The 20878-nt window shown below is 39.9% G+C and overlaps 1 protein-coding gene across 6 annotated transcripts; it reads right to left on the bottom strand.

Annotated features, from left to right (window-relative positions):
- Window positions 1–327: 327 nt before the first annotated feature.
- st8sia5 (ST8 alpha-N-acetyl-neuraminide alpha-2,8-sialyltransferase 5) lies at window positions 328–17921 on the bottom strand. 6 transcript variants are annotated; one of them, XM_023272183.3, is made up of 9 exons: window positions 16999–17921; window positions 11572–11679; window positions 11159–11245; window positions 7752–7844; window positions 5406–5567; window positions 4522–4666; window positions 4244–4356; window positions 2634–2726; window positions 328–2520 (listed from the first exon to the last, which is right to left on the bottom strand). In XM_023272183.3, the coding sequence occupies exons 1-9, from the start codon at window positions 17142–17144 to the stop codon at window positions 2058–2060; spliced, it is 1410 nt and encodes a 469-aa protein (XP_023127951.1). In that variant the 5' UTR covers window positions 17145–17921; the 3' UTR covers window positions 328–2057. The 6 variants fall into 6 exon arrangements, with proteins under 6 accessions (XP_023127951.1, XP_023127952.1, XP_023127953.1 ...); XM_023272184.3 differs by having other exon boundaries at window positions 5406–5492; window positions 16999–17919; XM_023272185.3 differs by lacking the exon at window positions 11159–11245 and having other exon boundaries at window positions 16999–17920.
- Between the last annotated feature and the right edge of the window lie 2957 nt (window positions 17922–20878).

Genomic DNA, 20878 nt, shown 5'->3' on the forward strand with positions numbered 1-20878 from the left:
CAGATGGGTGTAAAAACAACCGTACAGTGTCAAATGCTGCACATACATCATTCTGACCAGAAAACACAGTTTAGTGTAACATCAGCAAAACATATTGAGTGGAAGGGAACTCTAAGGAGCTAAGTGGAGCAAACAAATCCAAACCTAACTCATCTGAAATGTGCAAAATCAGCAAGCATACTATACGTGATGGAAAAAAATAATATAAACTATATATAAATCAGGTTGTATATTAATGCCTGCTATCTGTGTCAAATGTACACTTATATACATACTTCAGTGCACTCTTACACACACATAATAATAATGAATCCATGAACATACAAGTGAGAAAATCCAAACAAGTTTATTTACAAACACAGTTCCAGTAGAAAGAAATGATCCAGAGTCAGTTAAGAAGCACTGTGTTATATATTACCTCCATTCATTACATAGACCAGTTCCTCTCCTTATTCATTCTTAATTCAGCTGTGACATACAACAATTTAGTGGTTAAGCCAAAAATTTTTGGTGTTCCTATTTGTCTCTTGTGCATAAACACACAAAGAGTCTTTATAGATGGTAAAGAAACAGCATGTTTAAATCGTATTAGCAGTGCATCACTCAAATGCAAAGCAAATAATGGACGAGCATGAACAGACGAGTGACAAAACTATTAATTTACAATCTTTTAAAATCTTTTGCATCAAAATAAACAGTAAAAACCTACACAGCTTTCCAGTACTTAAATGCACAATGCTCGCTTTGAGTGCAAACTGAATGTTCACAGTTTAAAGTGGAAAATGAAAGTAATAAACGTGTTGTAGCACTTCGCACAGGGGCAGCAACCATCTTCATTCTTGCATCTATTGTGAATGAGAACTGCATTACACATTTCACTTGAATCTCTCTGTGAAAAGGTTCGTGAATACATCTCTAAAAGCACTGTGAGCTTCGATAGAGGCTTAAGTGTAAACATATTTCAGTGATCATTGAAGCAGGCACACACAACGCCAAGTATAAAGTCATGCAGAGCATTACATGGTTATGAATGGAGCTTACAGGGAGTAGTTCCAATAGAATATATGCTGAGAACTGCACATGGATTTCTATACCTTAGCAAGTCTTAAGTGTCCTTTAATTCAAGAGACAAACTAAGATTTTAGTTTGATGATGATGTATTTGTAGATAAGCAAAGCACTCGGGTGCATTGCAGATCATACAGAGGGGTTCGATACCTCATAAGGCAATATGGCTTAAGACATGAATGACAGCGAGAGGCTGGGTTGCTCAACAGTGCTATGTAGCTTTACAAATCGGATGGCCGTGCAAGTCAAAGTTTTGCTGAGATGGTTTCCAAAACCACGACAAACGTGCTCCGATAATTTTTCACCAGAAATATCGGATTGTTTTTGAATGGGGGTAAGTAGGCCGCTGAAAACAGGCCATTTCAATAGGGTTTTCAAAATATTCACCCAATGAATCTGGTGAATAGGAAATAGATTACAAAAGTAGACAATTAGATGTACAATTTTATCCTTTTTCTTTAGTTTTGTTTTTTTATATTAGCTCAATATGAAGGTTCAGGCTTTGTTTTACACAAACATTAAAAGCTGCCACACCCACAGAGTGTCCAAGATAGAGAAGAAGAGATAGAGAGAACTGGGATGAGGGGCACAAAGACTCCCACTGTAGCCCCGTTTCAGCGTAAATATCTGTGCAATCGAGTAGAAAACAACACCTCTGTACAGCAGAGCCACTAGAAAACTTCACAGAAACAACATCACTATGAAGACCACTTTTCACATTAAAAACAAGCATCCTATGGTCAGTCAGAGATAACCATAGCGATTCAACTGGCTAAGTAAGAAACTTAAGGTACACGTTGAATAGAGAAATTTGTTGGCAATTAAAGCAAGCAATTTTCAACATGTAGTTGAATTAATGGGAGCAGAAGAAGTGTGCGCTCCAAAGGCCAACTCTCTGTTTAACTAGGGAGGAAATAGTGAACTGAGATGAAGCAGAAAAGGAACAAACTAAAAGGTAAAATGTTGCGCTCACACATTACTGCAGACAAATCACGTACACTGCCCCGTGTGCACATTGATGATCCCACGTGTATGCATGTGGATGAAGTTGAAAATTTCATGGGGCATCGCGTGAAAGCCGGGCCGCGGCTTGACGTTGTCGTAGTAATGGTGAGTGATGAAGATGCCGGAGGGGTTCATGGGGAAGGCCCAAAAACCGTAGAGGTGGACCTCCTCGCACATCTCTAAGGCGGCGGTCACGAGCATCAGGCCGCTGCTGAGCCGCTTGGCCCGGACGCCCTGCACGGCCCAGAAACGCTGCACGTTCAGCAGGTACTGCGGGTGGAAGAAGAACACGCCTCTCTGGGAGTCGAAGTCATCCAGCATGTACTTGACCCTGAAAGAAACGTCGGTGTTGCGGGTGTTGTAGAAGGCCGGTAGCACCACTGAGGAGTTCTCGTAATTCTGGAGAACTTCATAAAACGGTCGCCGCCATTTCTCCAGCTTCTGGAATCTGCAGAGAAAATTGCACAGATGACAAAAGCCAGAAGAGAAGAAGACTAAAGGAAGAAGAAGAGTAAGAGACGAAGACATACGACTTCTTGTTCAGACCCATATTTACAGTACCTCTCAGTAATAATGCTTGGATTTATTGTCACCAGATCTGTTTTAGTGCCAACATCTGCCGAGTACTTGTCATTGATGGGTGGTATGTTGCATCTGCAAAAAGGGAAATTAACAGTTCAGTAGATTTCATATTTCATTTTATTTAGACTGTGAGACCTAATGGAGAGCTGCACAATAATCATAGAAAAGTTGTGATGAGTGGAGCTTGGACAACAGATCAAGCATAACTGGCTGTTGCTAGACATGACCAGTGGATATTTAATAGCTTAGCAAGCACAACTAGATATGCAAAGATACCAGATTTGGATTTTTCTTGTTGAAACTTTAAGCTTTACTTAGAGTTATATAAAGAAGAGTTTGTCTTTTTTAGCATTTTCCAAAACCAAGAGCTAAAGTGTCAAGATCAGATCAGACAGTGAGTTTGTCTGCTCTCACAAGTAGCTTCACCAAACCAAGTGCTATAAAAGCCAAGTGGTGTCCTAATTAATTATTTATAGATTACATAAGAAGAGAATTCAAAATAACCAAATGGCTGCAGGAAAGCTGGTCCTCAATGCCATATCTGAGTGTAGGGTATCACTGGCTGCTCTATATTCAGATATTTATACCCCAAACCACAGCCAGACTTGTAATTTAATATACAGTTAAGTTCACCATACACACGGAATTCATCATCTTAAAAGCCTTTCTTTGGTGGTATTAAAAAATAGCAGCTGAAGATTACAGCAGCAAAGTGCACATCCCAAAATGACCAAAGTAATCTGATTTTGCACTTAATATGAGGACTAACAAATGATGCTTTGTCATAGCAATGTGGTGTTCAATGTTTTCACTTGAGTTTTCTACCAATACAGATTTTTTTGCTGCGACATACGACTTTAGCCTTGGTGTCTATCAAGGACAGAATTCATTCATTATTACAGAATTCCGACTGAAATATGAATATATTTTTCGTGTTCTTGTTAAAATAAATTCATTATTGGCCTTCACCTTACATCCAAGTCTTCTTTTAAGATTCATTTTAAAGACTTGTTTTCAGGCTTTTTAACCTTTATTTGATATTACGGTGTGGAGAGACACGCAACACACACTGGGTACCCACTGCTCACGGCAAATATGCCCATTTGGTAAGTGCTTGAGCCACTTAGCTTTCAGAGCGTGTATCTCATTATTTTGTCATGGCTTTTGAACCAGGTCGTGACAAACTGCCAGCAGCGAAAATCGCTTCATGCGGCAAATTGGCAGTCACCATGGCTGGAAATGAGAAGTCAACTTTTGTCTACCTCTGTGTGAAGTCAGTGATACTTGTTTCAAAAGTTGCCAAAAATTGTTGACAAGTTAAGGTTTAGCAGCAGCCAACTCACAGGTGGAAAACTGCTCAATCAAAAAATAACAGCTTTGAACTGATCCTGTTAAAGTTCAGTGAAATGGTTGGGGATCTTCATGTGAGCGCTTCATTATTACTAAGTGCAGCACAAGTAAAATAGCCCCAATCTACAGAGTGTATGTAGAAACATTCTGATTATATACCATCTTAAACCAAAGTCTACTCATGATTATCACACTGCAGCCCTCATATAGCAAAGACTGAAAGATTATATCTTGCATACCTAAAAACAAAATCTGCTGAGTCAATTTCCTTTCCACATTTGCTGTTCTTGATGATGCCGCCATTTCCAATGACAGCACATTTCTTGTACTGCGATTTGGAATATGGCATATCCTGGATGAAGCAGACATGGTGTGTTAGTGTCACACAGACAGAACAGAAGGGCTTGAAATTAAATAGATTTTATCACCGGGTTTGGAAACATCAGGCCGACGGTTGAATAAAAAGAGCAGGTAGTCTGGGAGATAAGACACCCTCATAAAGAAGTGATGAACTCACATCTGGGAACATCTTAAAGACTTCGGTGGTAATGGGAAGGATACCACTGGTGTCCACCTCGTACCTCAGCTTGGTCCCTGCAGGAGTGTTCCTCTTGGTGGTGAACAGAAAGGACGGAGCATTGCAGCAGCGAGACAGAGACATCCTTCAGGAAAGAAAAGTAAAAGTTAGTTCAATTGTAGAGGAATGCATCTCAGAAACACGAAACCTGCTTAACCTGTTCTGTTGACATTTTTTACCCCCTAATTGTTTGGACTGTGTGTAATAATTACAAATCATCCAATTTGTTTTTCCCTTCTCTGCTGACCTTGAGCACTGAAATGGAAAGCATTTTGAGACACATTTGTACATTTGATGACAAAATACAGGAGTGAGCAAAAAGCTTTAAGTTTATACTAAAATAAGAAATAATTTAAACCTTATAATTCCATTACATTTGCATTTTATATTTCCATATTAACATTTCTTTTTACAGACAAAGAAATTATAGTATTTTATTCTACTACATGAGACAACAGGTGAAATCCAAATAGTGCTATTTGTGTTTTCTTTCTGAGTTATAATTTGCATAAGAGGCACTGTCAAAAAGATTCACAAATAAAGAGCAAATGAAAATTTGTTGGATTTAACCACGTTTGATGGATCTTGAACAGAAGAAATGCACAGCCATTTATCAATGACTTCCAGCTATTCACCTAAAGTCTGTCTGTAAGTATGTTAAAAAAAACATTGTAAAATAAATGTGCAGTGTGTTTGCTGAACTGTCTCACGACCCCAGACACAGAAACATAGAGAAAAAAAATAGTCAGAAAATATTAGGTTTTTTTTCTCAAGTCTAGACGTTTAGATGTACAGTCTCCTGAGTCAGAGTGAGTAATGCTTACTTAAAGTTGCTGGTCTCCTCCTTGTTCTGCTCCCACCTACACACCTGCAGGTTCCGCCACCTCTCAAACAGATCTGAGGTTTTCACCCTGGCAGACAGGCAGAGAGACTTGTAGAGTGAGGGAGGACACCCATGGCCCTGATTTTTCCGATTAACCATGTTTCTACAGGGGTAGTAAAGTGAAGAAATGTTGTAAAAGGAAAAACACTCAAGAACACAAGCACACAGGAGGGGCCAGAAATTGCAGTGAGGACTCTGGTGGCTCTACTGATTCCACTGGATCTCGACTCGTTAGCAGGAAGACGGCGGCTTCATCAAGCCTGTCTGAAATAGCTGTCCTTGAGCTGACATTTCCTTTGAGATGACTGGGTAATGGGATTTGCAGTGGGAGGCAGGCCCACAGCTTTATTTTGCTGCCTGGCAGAGTATCAGCAGCTGTTCTCTGCCAGAGTGGCTCAAGGCTCTTCATCGAGTGCCCACAATTCATTTAACAATAAAGTTCAACAGCCAAAGGGACGCGCACAAAAGGTCACTGGACAATATTCATACTCATACCAGAAGAAAGATGCTGCTCAGATTTGCTGTGAGCACAACTGAGTCATTGAGTGTAATGAATCTGGCCAGTGATGTTCTGCATGATGTGTAAATGTGTTATTTATAGTGTTCTGCAGTGAAAATGATCATAAAAGATGAGAGCAACAGCTCAGCTGTCGAGTGCTGGCAATAATCTGAATTTTATGTGCCATCTGCATTATTTAACAGTTGCTCTCCTTCAGTTCTACTTTGCGCTCCCTTCTTTTTTTTGGAAAATGAAGTAGACAGCATGCTCTTTATTAGTGTTGTCAAACTCATGCATGGTCAAAACATCGATTTTACTCAACAGCTCTTCATCTTTTAAACAGGCTGGTCCCTATTAATGACAAGTCACTAATTAAAAGTCATGAAAAAATGTGTGCAATCAAATGCATCCTATCAATGACCTGACAAACAGACAAATGGTATACAATTAATTAAAATTTTGATATAAGTATTTGTGACTTGAATGTTATCTTTGCAATCTGCATGAATATTAAATCACAACACATCCTTTGTATGGTCAGTTGGAACCATAAATCAACTGGTTCACTACTTCTGGTCCAGACTGAAATGGCAACCATTGCTGTGAAGTTTTGTGCAGCTGGTCAGTCCCCCAGAGGATCAATCGTCAGACTTTTTGTGCTCCCTTCCACTCAAAGCTCCACTGTGAGGCTGACATTTGTGGTTTGAGTGAAATGTCTCAAGAACTATTGGACGAGTCAACGTAAAATCTGCCATCATCATTAGTAAAATTTGTATTTGTCCAAATCTTTTTTGACCAAATACCTGAAAAGCTAATGACCATCAGCTTCAGCATATTCAATGTTTTGTGCATGACTGCATATAGAAGAAGCAACTATGATGTCACCCGCTGACTGAAGTAACAAATCAAGGGAGAAGTACATTCATTTTTTCATAGACTATACCAGCTAACTTCTTTTTCAACCAGAGGAGTTGCCCCCATGTAGCACTGTCAGTACAAGCATGTTAGGATGCATTTAGCATTTAGCTTATATTCACTCTCCTAGTCAAGAAAAGCCTCCAGCCTCAAGACAAACTCAACAATGTGATGCCAAACAGATAGGTTCAACAGGAAAGTTGGTCCTACTGCTACTGGTGTTGCTGGAATGTTGAAATCTTTAGACTTATTTCTTTCTCCTCTACCAAAAATAAGTAATTATGCAAGAAATCATTACTCTACATCTATGAAATTTTAAAGGGCTGCAAATATTTTAGTTACTATTCAAAATTATGATGATTATTCATACTGGTTTCCACAGACCTGTATAATATGTACTGTCATAGCCTACTGTTCTGTTTTCTCCTGTTTCCCTTCCTTTTTGTCTCGTGTTTTCTTGTTTATCTGTTTGTGTTTTCTCTCTGATGGGCAACGCTGCCTCCCTGCTCCTGCACTACATTTACGATGGATTTTCATCCAGTCTTTGCCAGATCGCATCTAATCCTCTTTTTATCCTTAGTGAATGTGGTTTGTCTGACACAAACCGTCTCTGTGGGCTTCAGGTAATCTACCTGCCAGCCAGTCTGCCTACACGCTCTGCTTCACTCCACCGCTGCCATCCACCCACTCTCTGCCAGCTGTACAGCTCCCACCGGCCTCCATCTAAACACTCATTCCAAAGTATGAGTCCTGCACTTTGTCTAAACATGCATCATTTACTTTATTCCAAAAACTACCTACCTGGCAGATTATTGAGGATCACCTCAGGGGGATAAAACACAAGTTTTGGATGCATCATAAATGAAAACTCACATTGTCAGGACTTTGACGTCCATAATCTCCTGTCTGAGCTCCCTGCATGCAGTAGAGTTGTACTCAAAGGAGCCATCATAGTTTTCCAGATACCTGGAGGGATAAACACAGTCATCCTCTGCCTGCACCCGCTCGCACACAAGAGAATCAACAGAATTAACAACAAACTGTGGAGATAAAATGCAATATATATTCAAAACAGTGTGTTTAAAGGGTACAGTAAAGAAAAAAAATACTGCATAAATACTATAGAACATCTATGGCTTAACTTTATGAAATACTAGAATATCAGTATAGCATTGTGGGATGACAAATGACAGAAGTGATGTAACTGATTTTAGGCGTCACAAACAGGAGAGGAACATATTGTTTACTGGACACTTGCACCAGATTCTGTTACATCTTAGTCTAAACCAATGTGACCTCTCATATTTTCCTGTCTTTGACTAGTTAAGATGAGAACTTGCATGGTGTAATACTGGTATTGTGAGGTTCAAATGAGTATTTATGCTGTACATTAATTTAGAAGAGAAACAGAAAACAGTTTGGAAGGGGAAAAGGAGTGTTACTTCCAGTGCATAGCTTGTTAAAATGGTGGACTAGATAGTGTCTGGTGGATATGAACATGAGAGTGCTGTGCGTTTGTCTGAGCATATAATTAAGCCTGTATGTCAGTTGTGCTGGCTGCAATAACATGACATTTTGAGATTTCCTCATATTTTGGTAAACATAAACACAAACACCAGTGATCATGCAAACGAGTAATCCTAGAAATGATTTTTGGAGCTTAACCTCAGTTAACTAGAGCTGAAGAATCTAGAGAAATCCACTTTGGACACATGTAAAACAATTATTACATTGAAATGGCAACAATAACCAAAAAGTACACAAAGTAATGTCTTCAGTGTGGTGGTGTGGCTGTGCTTTAGCCGATTTAACAAAATGACTGTGCAGAAAAAGCTGGGGGGATTCATGCTGGTTGTGCAATTTAAACCAAGATGTCACTTGGTTGCCATTTGTTCATGCACTGATGCCTCATTTCTTGCAGCGCAGCATTTTGTAAAAAAATGTGGTCTGGTTAAAATGTGTGTGAGTGTGTGTCTGGGATGGAGTGGAGGCGGTTAGGATGGAAATTGAAAAGAGAGGAAAAGGAAACCACCAGTGCAACGTTGTTTGTTCCTATTGTCTGATGTGCAATCGTGTTTGGGAGAGAAAGGGATTTTTAATTAGGCTATAAATAGAATTACATAACTGTAACTTTGCTTTATAATCTCTGAGGAGGAGTTTGAGCCGTAGTTCCAAAATTCGGAGCTTTGTTTGGCTTTTCAGAGGTCATCTATTCAAGTGAGGCTGTGCAACTTTTGTAAGGGGACATAACACATTTCTCTATTTGCTCATTACATTCCAGCATCTGGTACATGCTCAGTGTTTCTGCTGCTGCAGCTTTATGTCAGCTCATATCGGCTGTCTTTAGATGGATACCAGTCACAAATTTATGTTCATGCAAGATTTTTCTAACTGTGCTCTACATTTTTAGGTTATCATAGGTAAATATACCGTCCTTTAAGCAAATACAAGGGAAATTCAAAATATGATCATGTTGTAGTTGGCACTTTTGTCCACCCTGCTTTAACGATGAGTTAAATCCACATTAAATTCTGTGTCTTATGCTGAATGGAGGCTTCAGAACAATAACTGCACTTAACTTCACTTCGGTTCAACACATTTTACATTTTTGAATGTGCTTTTACATTTTTATACCTCCAGTTAATTTAAACCAAGGTTGTACCTAAATAGAAATTAAACTCAAGTGTCTATTTTGTGAAACTGCCCGAGAAAGGTGTTTTGACATATTTAACTGAAGGATAATTAAACATTAACATAGAAGATAAACAGTTGGAAAATATGAAATATTATTCATTCATATTTTATTTTCAACTTTCAAATTTATCCTTGTTCCAATAGCTAACAGACACAACAGAGGTGGTGATAAATAGACACTAAATGTACATCAAGGTTTTACATTTGCCAAATGATCCAGCTGTAAATAGTCTCGCTCCCAGAGGGTTGATCTCTTTAGTTGTGATCCATCATTTCCTGTTAGTTTTGGGCAGTGGGCCACAAAACTGACTGACTCATCTCTTTCTGGCTCCATTTAACTAAACTTGTTTTGTATAAATAATGATCCATAGAGTATCTTTTTGGGTAAATTCTCCCTGCTGTTGCACAGTAGTAATGTTGCTTTTCTGTGAAATTTTAATTAAAATCACGGAAGTCTACAGTAATCTGTTTACAAGTATATTCCTTCTGGGCACAAGAAAGCTCTTAGGATAGTATAAAATATTTTTAATTGTTCAGGAACCATGAAGGGATTTGGCGGCAGCTGTGATGTGTATTTAGTAGAATGAATGTTTTTTTCTGAGATATGGAGCTTAGTGTTTTGAAAGATGAATAAAATTGAAACGTTACCTGTGGCTGTGAAGGAAAATGAGGTGAGTTTGAAAAGAAAAAGGTAATAAAAGAACACAACGAGCAATACAATGGAGAGATGCAGAAAAGGAACAAGATGCTGGGATGAAACTGTACAAATAAGGAGCGATGAAACTGGTTGTCTACATCCACCTGATGATGCAGTGTATTTCTGAGGTTCTACTGAGAGGAGCTTCGGCCTTATAGAATATATCTGACACACTGAATAGAGCTGTTCATTCTTGTTTTAGCTAAGATGATGAAACCTTTGCAAGTGTTCTCTGTTCAGTTCTAAAAGCAAGACTTTTACTTGGTGAGATGAATTTCATCTCTTAGTTTAGCTCTACAATGCTGGTTCAAAACCAATCCAGGATGAGAAAGAGCAACCAGCATTTGTCTATCACAGATATTGACATCTACTGCTCAGTGAAAAATGAGAAATTGGAGCTTTGGAGAGAAAAATCTGGCACCTTCCTGTCTTCTTGTAACAAGGAAAGGAAAGTGGAAAAGGGGGTAAATCCAGGTCGCAGAGAGAGACAATGCAGATGTGAGAAGGGGGAGATAGGGGGAGCAGAGAGAAGTGTCCACACTATGTACATAGCATAAACACAGAGCTGTGCAGAACACATGAGACACAGGTTGAGGAGGACAAGGCATTTGGAAATGGGTGCTGGATGGGACACAGAGGTAACAAGGAGAAGCCAGTACATCAACAGGAGACCGTGGTTCAACCAGCTTCTGGAGGGGGAGAGGAGGGGGAGATGGGGTTCAGGGGTCTGAGGTCGAGGTGGACGGGATCAGACAACATGCAAGAGCAAATCTGAAGTGCAACCACCACTGAAAAAATATGAGAGTTTATACCTTTCAGACTAATGAAAAAGAAAGAGGCATTCTTGGGTTTCTGTGAAAAGACTAAAAATGCCTTCAAACTGGCCTACCTTTTTTTTTTCTTCTTAATATCGGCTAGGCAGGGTGTGACTATTACGGAGAGCTGTGAATCTGGCTGAAAATTCTGACGGAAACATCTGTCAACATGCAGACAGGTTAAGTTAGAGTTAAATGTGTGATGTAGTCCTGTGACACCACCACCCCTGCTAACCTCCTAAACCTGCAGATGTCAAAACAAGTAGAGAAGAAAAAGTGTAAATGTGCTGCGCTTTTGTGTTTCTTTCTACAGCATCTGAGGAGACTCATGGGCGTCTCAGCGGCCCAGTCCACGCATGCAGGGCTGGGTCGTCACTATGATGGATTTGTGTTCTCTTTCACTCTACCTTTCTCACTCGCTCTCGCTCTCACACACACACTCTCTTTTCTCAGAGGTGTTGTGCAATCAGTCACGATGGAAAGGTACCTTTTCCTTCCATTTCTCGCAGGCTTCAGAGATCCATCATCCGAGAAATTAACGGGACCGGTCCAATTTCCTGTCTCGTCCCCTTTGAGTCGGCTAAACTGTTGTGCACTAGTAAGAAAATGAGTCAGTTTATTTGGGATTTATTTGTCCTTCTTCTGCAAACACAAGCCCACATGTTCACCCACATCTGCACATCCATGCGCTCACTCACACACACAGGTACATGAAGGGGGACCAGCTTTTTGGCTCAAGAAAAACAGTATGACACCAAACATGGTTAGAATGATATTTTTAGTTAATGACACCATGGTTTGAATGGTTAATTTATGCTCTGCTGGGCTGCTGCCACTATCCTGATTCAGACATTCACACTTTGCAACATTGGCTTGTGCAAGTGTTAGACGTGTAAGTCAATATATTAAAGTCACAGTGATTTAAGGGAGGAACAATAATCTGTGCCAATTTGCTGCAAATGTCAAATTACATCTAAGAGAGAGGTGCCAACCGATCTGCTAAGAGTACTGTAGATACGATAAAGTTGCCAAATTCGACTATCTTTTCAGCCTGATTAAAGAGATTTACACATAATGATCAGTTTCCCTATCATGTCTAATATCAGTTAAACTGTGGAAACGGTTCAGTCTGACAACCTAATGCGGGTAAATAAATGCAGTTGAGCAGGATCTTGACTTGGAACTGTGCATAAAGGTGGACTCTATGTCTATGAAAAACATACTATGGAACACAGGAACCAATGTTTTCGGCTAAACCCATTTTAGAGACTAAAAGTGAGGTTATGTCAGCTTCGGCTGAAGAGATTTAATGGCTACCATCACAGAGGAAGACATTTGGTGCAGATGCTTTTTAGCCCCTACAACATACAGATGTTATAAATGTGCCATGAAGTGATCAGCTATTTCTAGAGCAGCCCTGTCTCCCAAAAATGACGATCCCATACAACTAAACTGCATGTCTATTACATTTTGAGGGAATATTCTGATTACATTTGTTCGGTATCATAAGTACATTTCAAATCAGCATTTTATTACCATTTGCTATAGTGCTTTCCAGCCTCTCCTTTTCAACCAATTATATATTAGATGGGAAAGGACTTATCACCCCGATAAGTCAGAAAATGGAAGAGAAGCTTCGAAAATCTTGCAAAACGGATCATATTTTAACCCGTATCGTGATATTCTCCCAAATCTAATCAAGTAATTTTGGTGCCTTAACTTAACTGAGCTTCTTGCATATAGGTATTTTTGTGAAAATGCAGTTCTGGTGTCTAAACCTAACTATGAATGAAAACTAAAGTCCCTGATGGTCTCTCACTGGACACAAACCCTGGTCTCTTGGCTGAAGGTTCTGCTGTAGACTTATGCTGCTATCCTGCTGCCATGGACTTTGTGGCTTCTTCAAAGTGAAAGTCTTGCCTTCTACATCATTTTTTTTTTCTCGTTTTTGTAAAATGTAAATAAGGATGGAGTTTAGTTGTATAGGAACAGATTTTTTTAGGGAGACAGAGCAGGTCTAGAGACATGCCTGTTTGCAGTAAACCAAAAACAGCCCTGCTTTGTGTTGGATTTCTTCAAAAGAGAACAATGAAAGAATTACACAATATCAAGGACAATTTTAACTATGAGATAAAACTGCCAATGTTCTACATTTGTGTTATTTCCAGTGAATCTAATGAAAAGAACAAAACCATGAAAGTGTAACTCCATCTCCTTTAGATCAATCCTTTCTGAGGTCCATAACTTGTCTGTAGCCTTCAACCCCAACATCCACTGGCTCCATTTAAAGACAGAATTTAAACAAATATGTGCTTCTATTTAAAAAAAAAAAGAGTGATTTCCTGAAGCTCCTGGCACTGCTGTTTTAGCAAATGCCACTCAAACAGGAGGAAATAGCTTTTTTTTCATTTGCAGATTTGGTGCATTTCCCAGAATGGTGTATGTTGGGTTCACTTCAGACTATTCATCATCGTGAAAAAGAAAATGTCACCCAGTGAAACAGTATTTTACCTACTTTTTGACAAATCCTGCACTCTGTAGCACAGAGGAGTAAGGCCTATCAGGCTTTGGATGCATCGGTTTTGGTCTTTTCAAGAGGTTTGTCATAAAATTTAATGTTTGGAATTTGCTTAACATACTAAAATTCTTTCTCTGCGAGCAGACTAATCACATTCCATATGTCCAAATATCCGTGGGTGTGTAACTTCTCCTGTTATCTGGCTGATTATCATGCAAGTATTCATGTGTGACTCATTTCTGTGAGTGCTCTGTGGGTGTATTTCAGTGGGGAGACCGAACCCAAAGAGCCTTTCTGGGTGCATTATGTGATCTAGCATTCATCACCGTGTCAATACTGATCTGCAGGCACATTTGGCTTCTCTGAGTACCACTTCAACATCTCCATAACACTCACTAAGTGGCTGCAGAAGTGAACACACTGAAATCACAGATGTCTATGCCTCGCTTTAGAACATCTGCCTGAAATAGGATAAGAGCTAATCAAAGCAGCACAATTAGTTGCTATTTTCCTACACACGTCCTCGGCATCACCAAAACATGCAGCCTATTGAGGCTTGATTTTAATCTAAAATGCATCAGGTTGGTTAATGCAACTCGTACATAAGACTACATAAGTCTGAAATTTTTCAAAATGACAGTGACCAATATAACCTTCAATCTCATGTCAAGAGTAGCAGTTTTTATATTTAAACATTAGCGACTCGTTGATCTCCCGTTGACTCAATCAAGAGCACAGTTGAGACAGTAATCTGAGCATCCGTAGACAAACAACATGCACAAAGTTGCTCTGCAGCACTAATGTGCACTAATTTTCCCCTGAGGCTCTGGGACTGGAAAGTAGGAAGGACTTTAATACTAATAGGTTCTGTGACTTGGGTTTTTAGGGAAGGCTGGGTGCATCGATCCAGATGGCCATCCGTCCAGGCAAATTTCCTCTAACGGTAAAGACGGGTAAGTAGTTTATTGTTTGTACCAAAACAAGAAATTCACTTATTGTCCATTTGGTTCTCTAAAATACTTTCTTGTTTCCTCTCTGTATTACATTTTAACATGTTTTAAGTGCTGTGATTTGCTGCTACAGTCAGTACACTCCTGTGCAGCTGTTTCAACAGCCTGATGAAAGCCCACTTACATAACACATTAAAAGAGGTTCACAGAGTCACATGTGCATGAATTGACATCAGCTTTGATAATTTAAAAAACTGTTTCTATCATTTATCAAGCAAATATTTGTTGGTTCCAGCTTCTGACATGTGAGGATCAGCTGTTTTTTTTTTTTTATCACGGTAAATTGAATCAGGAGTGTTGCCCAGAAAAACAAGTGAGATGGGATGGACATTTTTAACCAGTTTGTAATGCTTTGTACTGCAGGTTAAATGAATGATTCACCAATAGACTGACAAATTGATAAAAAGAGATAATCATTATTCACTGTCTAATTCGCGAAGCCACTTAATTTTGAACGGTTTGTAACTGAACCAGCCTGCAGCTTTTCTAGCCGAGGGTATTTTTAGACATCACCCTCTTCAAGTCAAGTAGAGTTGAAACTTAATTTGTCTTCCTACTCAGAAGTGTGTCACTAATTGTGATCATTTAATAAGCCCTCTGCCATTTTACAACCCTCCACAATTTCAACCTGATTTCAGAGGAGGCAGGCCGGGAGCAACTCTGAGGGAACTCAACGGCCAGATTTATAAAAATAAAATACATCTACAGGATGGCTTGGCTTTAATTTGTGTCCTCATACATCTAAAAGAGAAATCCTTTGCACTGTGGGGTGAGTTGATGTAAAAGTGATGATGCATCTAAACTGTAAATCCCTGAGCTTAGACTCCGCAGGCACCCAAATGTCTCCTCTACAGCCGTTCAAACCGACATGCCTCAGGTAATTTACAGAACTGCATTTTTTTTCCCCTTCCAGCGAAGCCCCAAAGCGCATTAGTGCAGCGATAAAAAAGCTGCCAACGTGTTCTCAGGCCTGGGTTTTTCGTGGGGGAAGAGGCTGGGTGTGGTCGGACCCATGTGGACTCCTGACCGTTCACGCTCGGGGAGATTTCATGACGTCTTCTCTCTCCGTTACGCACACACACAGGCAAACACATCCAGTTTTATCACTCCCTTCCAGTCTCTCCCTGTCTCCCCCACTTGCACTGAGGTGTGTGTGCAGACAGACTGTAGTGAAATGGCTGCCGCTGTGCCCACTTGGTTTCTGTTGTGTGGCTTGTTCCCCCTCTCTCCCTCTCTCCTTCTCTCTCTCTCCCAGAATGAGGAGTAAAGTCAGGGCACAGGCGAGGAGAGGTGTGTTTGTTGTGTGTGTGTCGGGTCTGGATTCATGCATCTCGCTGCAGAGGTCAGGATGCCATGAATCCAATTTGAGTATCATCAGACCAGCCCAGCAGGGTGGCGGGGGGGAGAGGAGGGGGGAGGTAGCTGTGGGGGAGCTTTCAGATTGCAGCACATGTATGTTTGCTTTGACGTAAGCATGCATGTGCTGTCTGTTAAAATACCTGGAGGTGGGGTATTTGGATTGTTTTTCCTGTTTTGGAGTGAGATTTGGTGTTTTTTTTTTTTTTTTTTAAAAATCACCTAAAGATCAAACATCCCAGCTTCTCAGCATCTGCTCGTCTCACACTGAATTTTTCATAGAGTGAAGAGGGAAGCGGCCTGCAATTTAGCAAATAAATGGACTTGAAAGCGGGCTACCAAAAATACTGTTGCAGAGCTCTTATAAATATTACAACGCGTGGCTCTGCAGCAGCTGTGCACTAGTCTTGGTGGAAATGATTTATTTAACAGGGATCAGGAAGAAATACACATCATCTTTAACATGTTGCTGTCTGTAATCATCATCATCATCATCATCATCAGCTCCTGGAGCTTTAGTATGCATTAGGATAATCTGATGCCTCTGTAAGATGTAGGCTACGACCAGTCAAGAAGGCTGAAACGGAAAAATCAAAGAAAGATCTTTGGAAAAAGAAAGGGAAAACATTACCATACACAGCTGAGGCACTGTGTATGGTATGAATGTGATGCTTCATTTTCATAAAATATCAAAAAAATAAATCCAATGGAGATTGTTTTACTATGCCACTGGGAAAAAAGATGGATGGTTAATTGCTTTTGTTCTTTCCAGCCACTAAAGCTTGTTTTCCCCATGCGTCCTGACATGTGCTTCATCCAGACTACTCCCATTTATACCGGACAGTTTATCATTCATATTTAACCTTTCACCATTCAGTCATTAATTAGAATCAATGAATTCATGCGTCTTAGGGCTGAAAATTAACCTTACAGCAGTGTGCAGCTACAACTCTGACATTAATATCGAGGCCTGCGCTCTAATTGCTTGTTAATGATGATTAAAGAGGATTAAAAGAAAATCTACACTTACCTCTTGATGTAGTTTTTCCCATAGAGAATCTGTTGCAAAAGTGTGACGAGTCCAAATGCGCAAATAAATATGAAACAAAGAGACCTATTGCCGAGTATATCTTTACCCGACGATGGGTCGGAGTATCCCATCCTTCGGCGCAGCATCCAGGGCTGACGGTGAGACCCGCTTAGGTGTCTCTCTGCGCTGCATTCAGGACCGGGATGGCAGGTGTCTTGTACCCGCTGGACTGGACATCGTCCATCACCTTTCTAGGCTGTTTTGCTGCTGTCTGACCGCAGCATCACTGGCGCTGGATGGTGAGCATCGCAATGTATCGCTTTTTTTATCGACCCTGCACCCCAATTCCAAAATGATGTTTATATATCTATTGCAGACGCAGGTGCAAAAACATTAAATATCATAAGCTATATAATTTGAGATTCTTGACTTCTGTTTTCGCGCTACTCGCCTCGACGACATGCGGTCGCTCGGTCGGATGCAAGCAATGCAGATGATCCAAAATTACGCGCTCTCAGTCTGCGATAAATCCGGAAAATCTCGACGCAAACAAAGCAAAGGCGTCGACGCAAAGCGCGATTTATGTCTTTAAATTACCGATGAGCTGGACAGGAGTTGAAAAAAACAAAAAACGAAAACACACACACATCCCTCATGCTTCATCTCCAATCTGAGCAAAGCTGCGTGACTGAAATGCAGAAGCAGGAGGATGCGCCTTTTCTCAGCCTGGCAGCCGGGGGCGCGCCGCGTTTCATTCACATGCTCCTTACTCAGCCAAAACCCAAGGTCATGGTCTGCTTTTCAAGGATGCACCTGCGCGCCCACAACTTCTACAACCGAGCAAATCACCCGAACAGAAGCTGCCACTGAACTGAACAGATTACAGCATCTAAAATGAGCATTTCCACTGGAATCTCCTCACATTTGACATGGCTGCTGCACCACTGCTAATGAGCTTGTTTTTGCAGTATCACTGGTTCCTGTAGGTGGTTTCATGTTCCACCATTTGCCTCCACACTTTCTGTCCTTTTATCATTCACTGGAGTTCATGTCAAAGTGGCGAACGATTTCGTACATTGCGTTTACAGTATGGTGCCGTTTGCTCGGCTGCTTCAAAGATTTCATTTGAAGTGAAGAGTTTCTGGGGTTGAGTTTTTAACCCACAACATTGCATAAATCTGTTGTCATGACTCACACATAGATTAGTGCCTCTTTCCTGCACTGAGGCTAATAACTGCATTAGTGCTGATTTCTGCCAGAATTCTCATCTACTGCTTTTAGATCACGTCATTAAAGTCCATCTGAGACAGGTTTAGTTGCTTTAGCTGTATGCACTTAAACAGAAAGCAGCAGATCTGTTGAAAGGTGCTACATACATAAAGGCGTTGTTAGGATCTTGAACACTGAGCGCTCAGTCCAGCCCACAAAACCGGATTTTACATTGATAATTGCACCATTTTCATGCTTATTTCTGATTAAATCAATAGAAAATGTGAGACATTGTGCTGTCTGCAAAGTCAGATTATCCCGCATCATCTTTAAGCTCAGCCCATGTTCCCCTTCACTATCACAGTGAGTGCAGGATTGTTAGAGCAGTGGTTCTCAAACTACGTGCATTTAAGTTAGTCTTGGTTAATTATTTAAAGTTAGAATTATATGTGAAGGGATGTCTGGAGACTAAAAAATATATACTGTGGACCAGGGATACTAGTTTTAGCCACCAGCTGGAGTGAGACTGGTATATCTTATGAGTTATTAATGCAAAGTAAACTGGGTGACCAATAGTCCATGTGAAGAGATGTAGGTGCTGTCGAGGGGAAAATTCACCTAGAAAGTCCCATAATAGAATAAAATGTTCTCTTTATAGCTCTGTAAGTGCAATAACATCATGCAACACTACTTCTCTTTATATCTTTTTGAGTGCAATAACAAGTTATCTTTGTAACTCTTGTGTACAATTCTACACACAATATGTGTCCGATCCTTTCTGTACAAGTATCCACAATGCCATATCTGTACATGTGAAAGGGTGTACATAGTCCATTAGTACCCTTATTTTTAAAATCTCTATTCTACTTTTGGATTTTTTTTGTTTGGGATGCGTCATTTTTATCTTGCTGCTGTGTGAAAATCCCCAGTGAGAGATCAATAATGTTTATCTTGTCCTATCTTATCATATAAATCAAAATAAAAAAATACTAAAAATGAAACCAAATCTGCAGTCTGTTTTTTCTGATGAAAAACACTGAAAATTCTCCTAATGATTGAGATATGACTCTTCCTCCAGCACCTCACTGACTTCATTATTTTTCCTTTGAAAAATGCTTCTTAAATCTGAGGCCTTCCATTCATGTCTTAGTGAATTAGTTAAATACCTTCCACCAGATGCCAACAATGACAAACTCTCTACGTTCTGTCACACTCTCACACAAAAGGCGCAACTATCAAGTGGTATGAAATCAACCTGCTGCTTGAATGACACACAGAGGACCTAAAATGGAGACTACTTGCCTGTTTTCTGAATGGAATAAAAGAAGAATGGATCCAGGGTTATAAAAACATTTGGGGATAAAGCCTTGGATGTCCAGGCGGATTGATTCCTCTGGTTTAAACTATCCCATGTGATTCACACATGAACTTTTTTCCAGATCTAAAGCAAACATAATAAACCGATCAAGTCTTTTGCATTTGCTGACAACTTATTTACTACCTGACAGATCTGAGAAATTGTCCTCTTATTGTGAGTTATTGCATCAGCACTGTCCCTGGTTTGCTGTAAGTGTTGTTTTTTCAGCGACAGCATCACATTATGGTGGAACATGAGTATCTTTGTTGTCTTGATGCAATATATAATCATGTCAGACTTTTATACATGAGGTCGTCTGAAACACTGACATATTTCCCCCATCCCCAAGTGATCAGCCTCTCTGCCAACCACTGGACCAACTTCTGACTGACACATGTACATGGGGGACACATTTTTCATTAACCTACAATAATTGTAAATCTCCGATTAACTAATTTGAAAGATATTTGAAAGATTTTCTTTGCACTTTGAGTCCTCCATCAATCTGTTCTCTATCTGGTTTAGATTCTAGTACCAGCAGGGAGAGCAAAAGTAGCTCACACAAGCTTACTGTGAGCCAAATCCTGCAGCTCTTGAGATGCTTCCAGGTCAGATGGGATATGTAGTCCCTCCAGCTCTGTGATCTGGGTCTGCCCCAGGGACTGGTCCAACCAGTTGGACTTGCCGAGCATATCTCCAAAATAAGCATGCAAGAGACTTTGATCAGTTCTCTTCACACAAAGAAGCATTGATTTGAATAAACTCCTTCAAGATATGAGCTCTTTACTCAGGCGGAGTCAAGACACCAATGCAAAGGACACTCCTTTGTGCCTTGTATCTGACATCTTATTCTTACTGTTTTTAAGATGATTATCAGTACACTGCAGTTTCAATTAGGAAATACTCAGAAATGGTGCAGACTGTTTATTTTGCTCCTGATATGTCTTCCAGCATATAAAAAACTCCACATAGACATTTTAACAAGGTTTGTTGTTTTTTAATTAAAAGAAAGGGTTTTGAGTTATGTTGATATGACATTTTGACAGTACACATTAAGCCTCTGTTTGTTTAGAATATAAAGACTGTACTGTATATATAAAAATGTTTATCCATTAGTTTCAAGGAAAAAATAACAAATATTTTGTGAAATGTGAAAATGTACGAGAAAGACTTCTGAGGGAAGATGCACTGATAAATTCTTGGTAATTAATCATATGACATTATTATTAGAAATTTAAATACCAGTGATATTAACTTTTGTCCTGAGCCCATCATTTCTAATTTAATGGATATTCAAACAGTCAAACCATTTGT

This window comes from Amphiprion ocellaris, chromosome 17 (genome assembly GCF_022539595.1).
Source record: "Amphiprion ocellaris isolate individual 3 ecotype Okinawa chromosome 17, ASM2253959v1, whole genome shotgun sequence".
Lineage (NCBI taxonomy): Eukaryota > Metazoa > Chordata > Actinopteri > Pomacentridae > Amphiprion > Amphiprion ocellaris.

Bases quoted from the DNA above. Each gene is read 5' to 3' on its own strand.
- st8sia5 (XM_023272183.3), bottom strand. From the start codon at position 17,144: ATGCTGCGCCGAAGGATGGGATACTCCGACCCATCGTCGGGTAAAGAT. The intron at 11,680-16,998 runs GTAAGTGTAGAT...TTTTCTTACTAG, and splicing joins GGGAAAAACTACATCAAGAG to TGCACAACAGTTTAGCCGAC. The intron at 2,521-2,633 runs GTACTGTAAATA...TTTTCTCTGCAG, and splicing joins CCAAGCATTATTACTGAGAG to ATTCCAGAAGCTGGAGAAAT.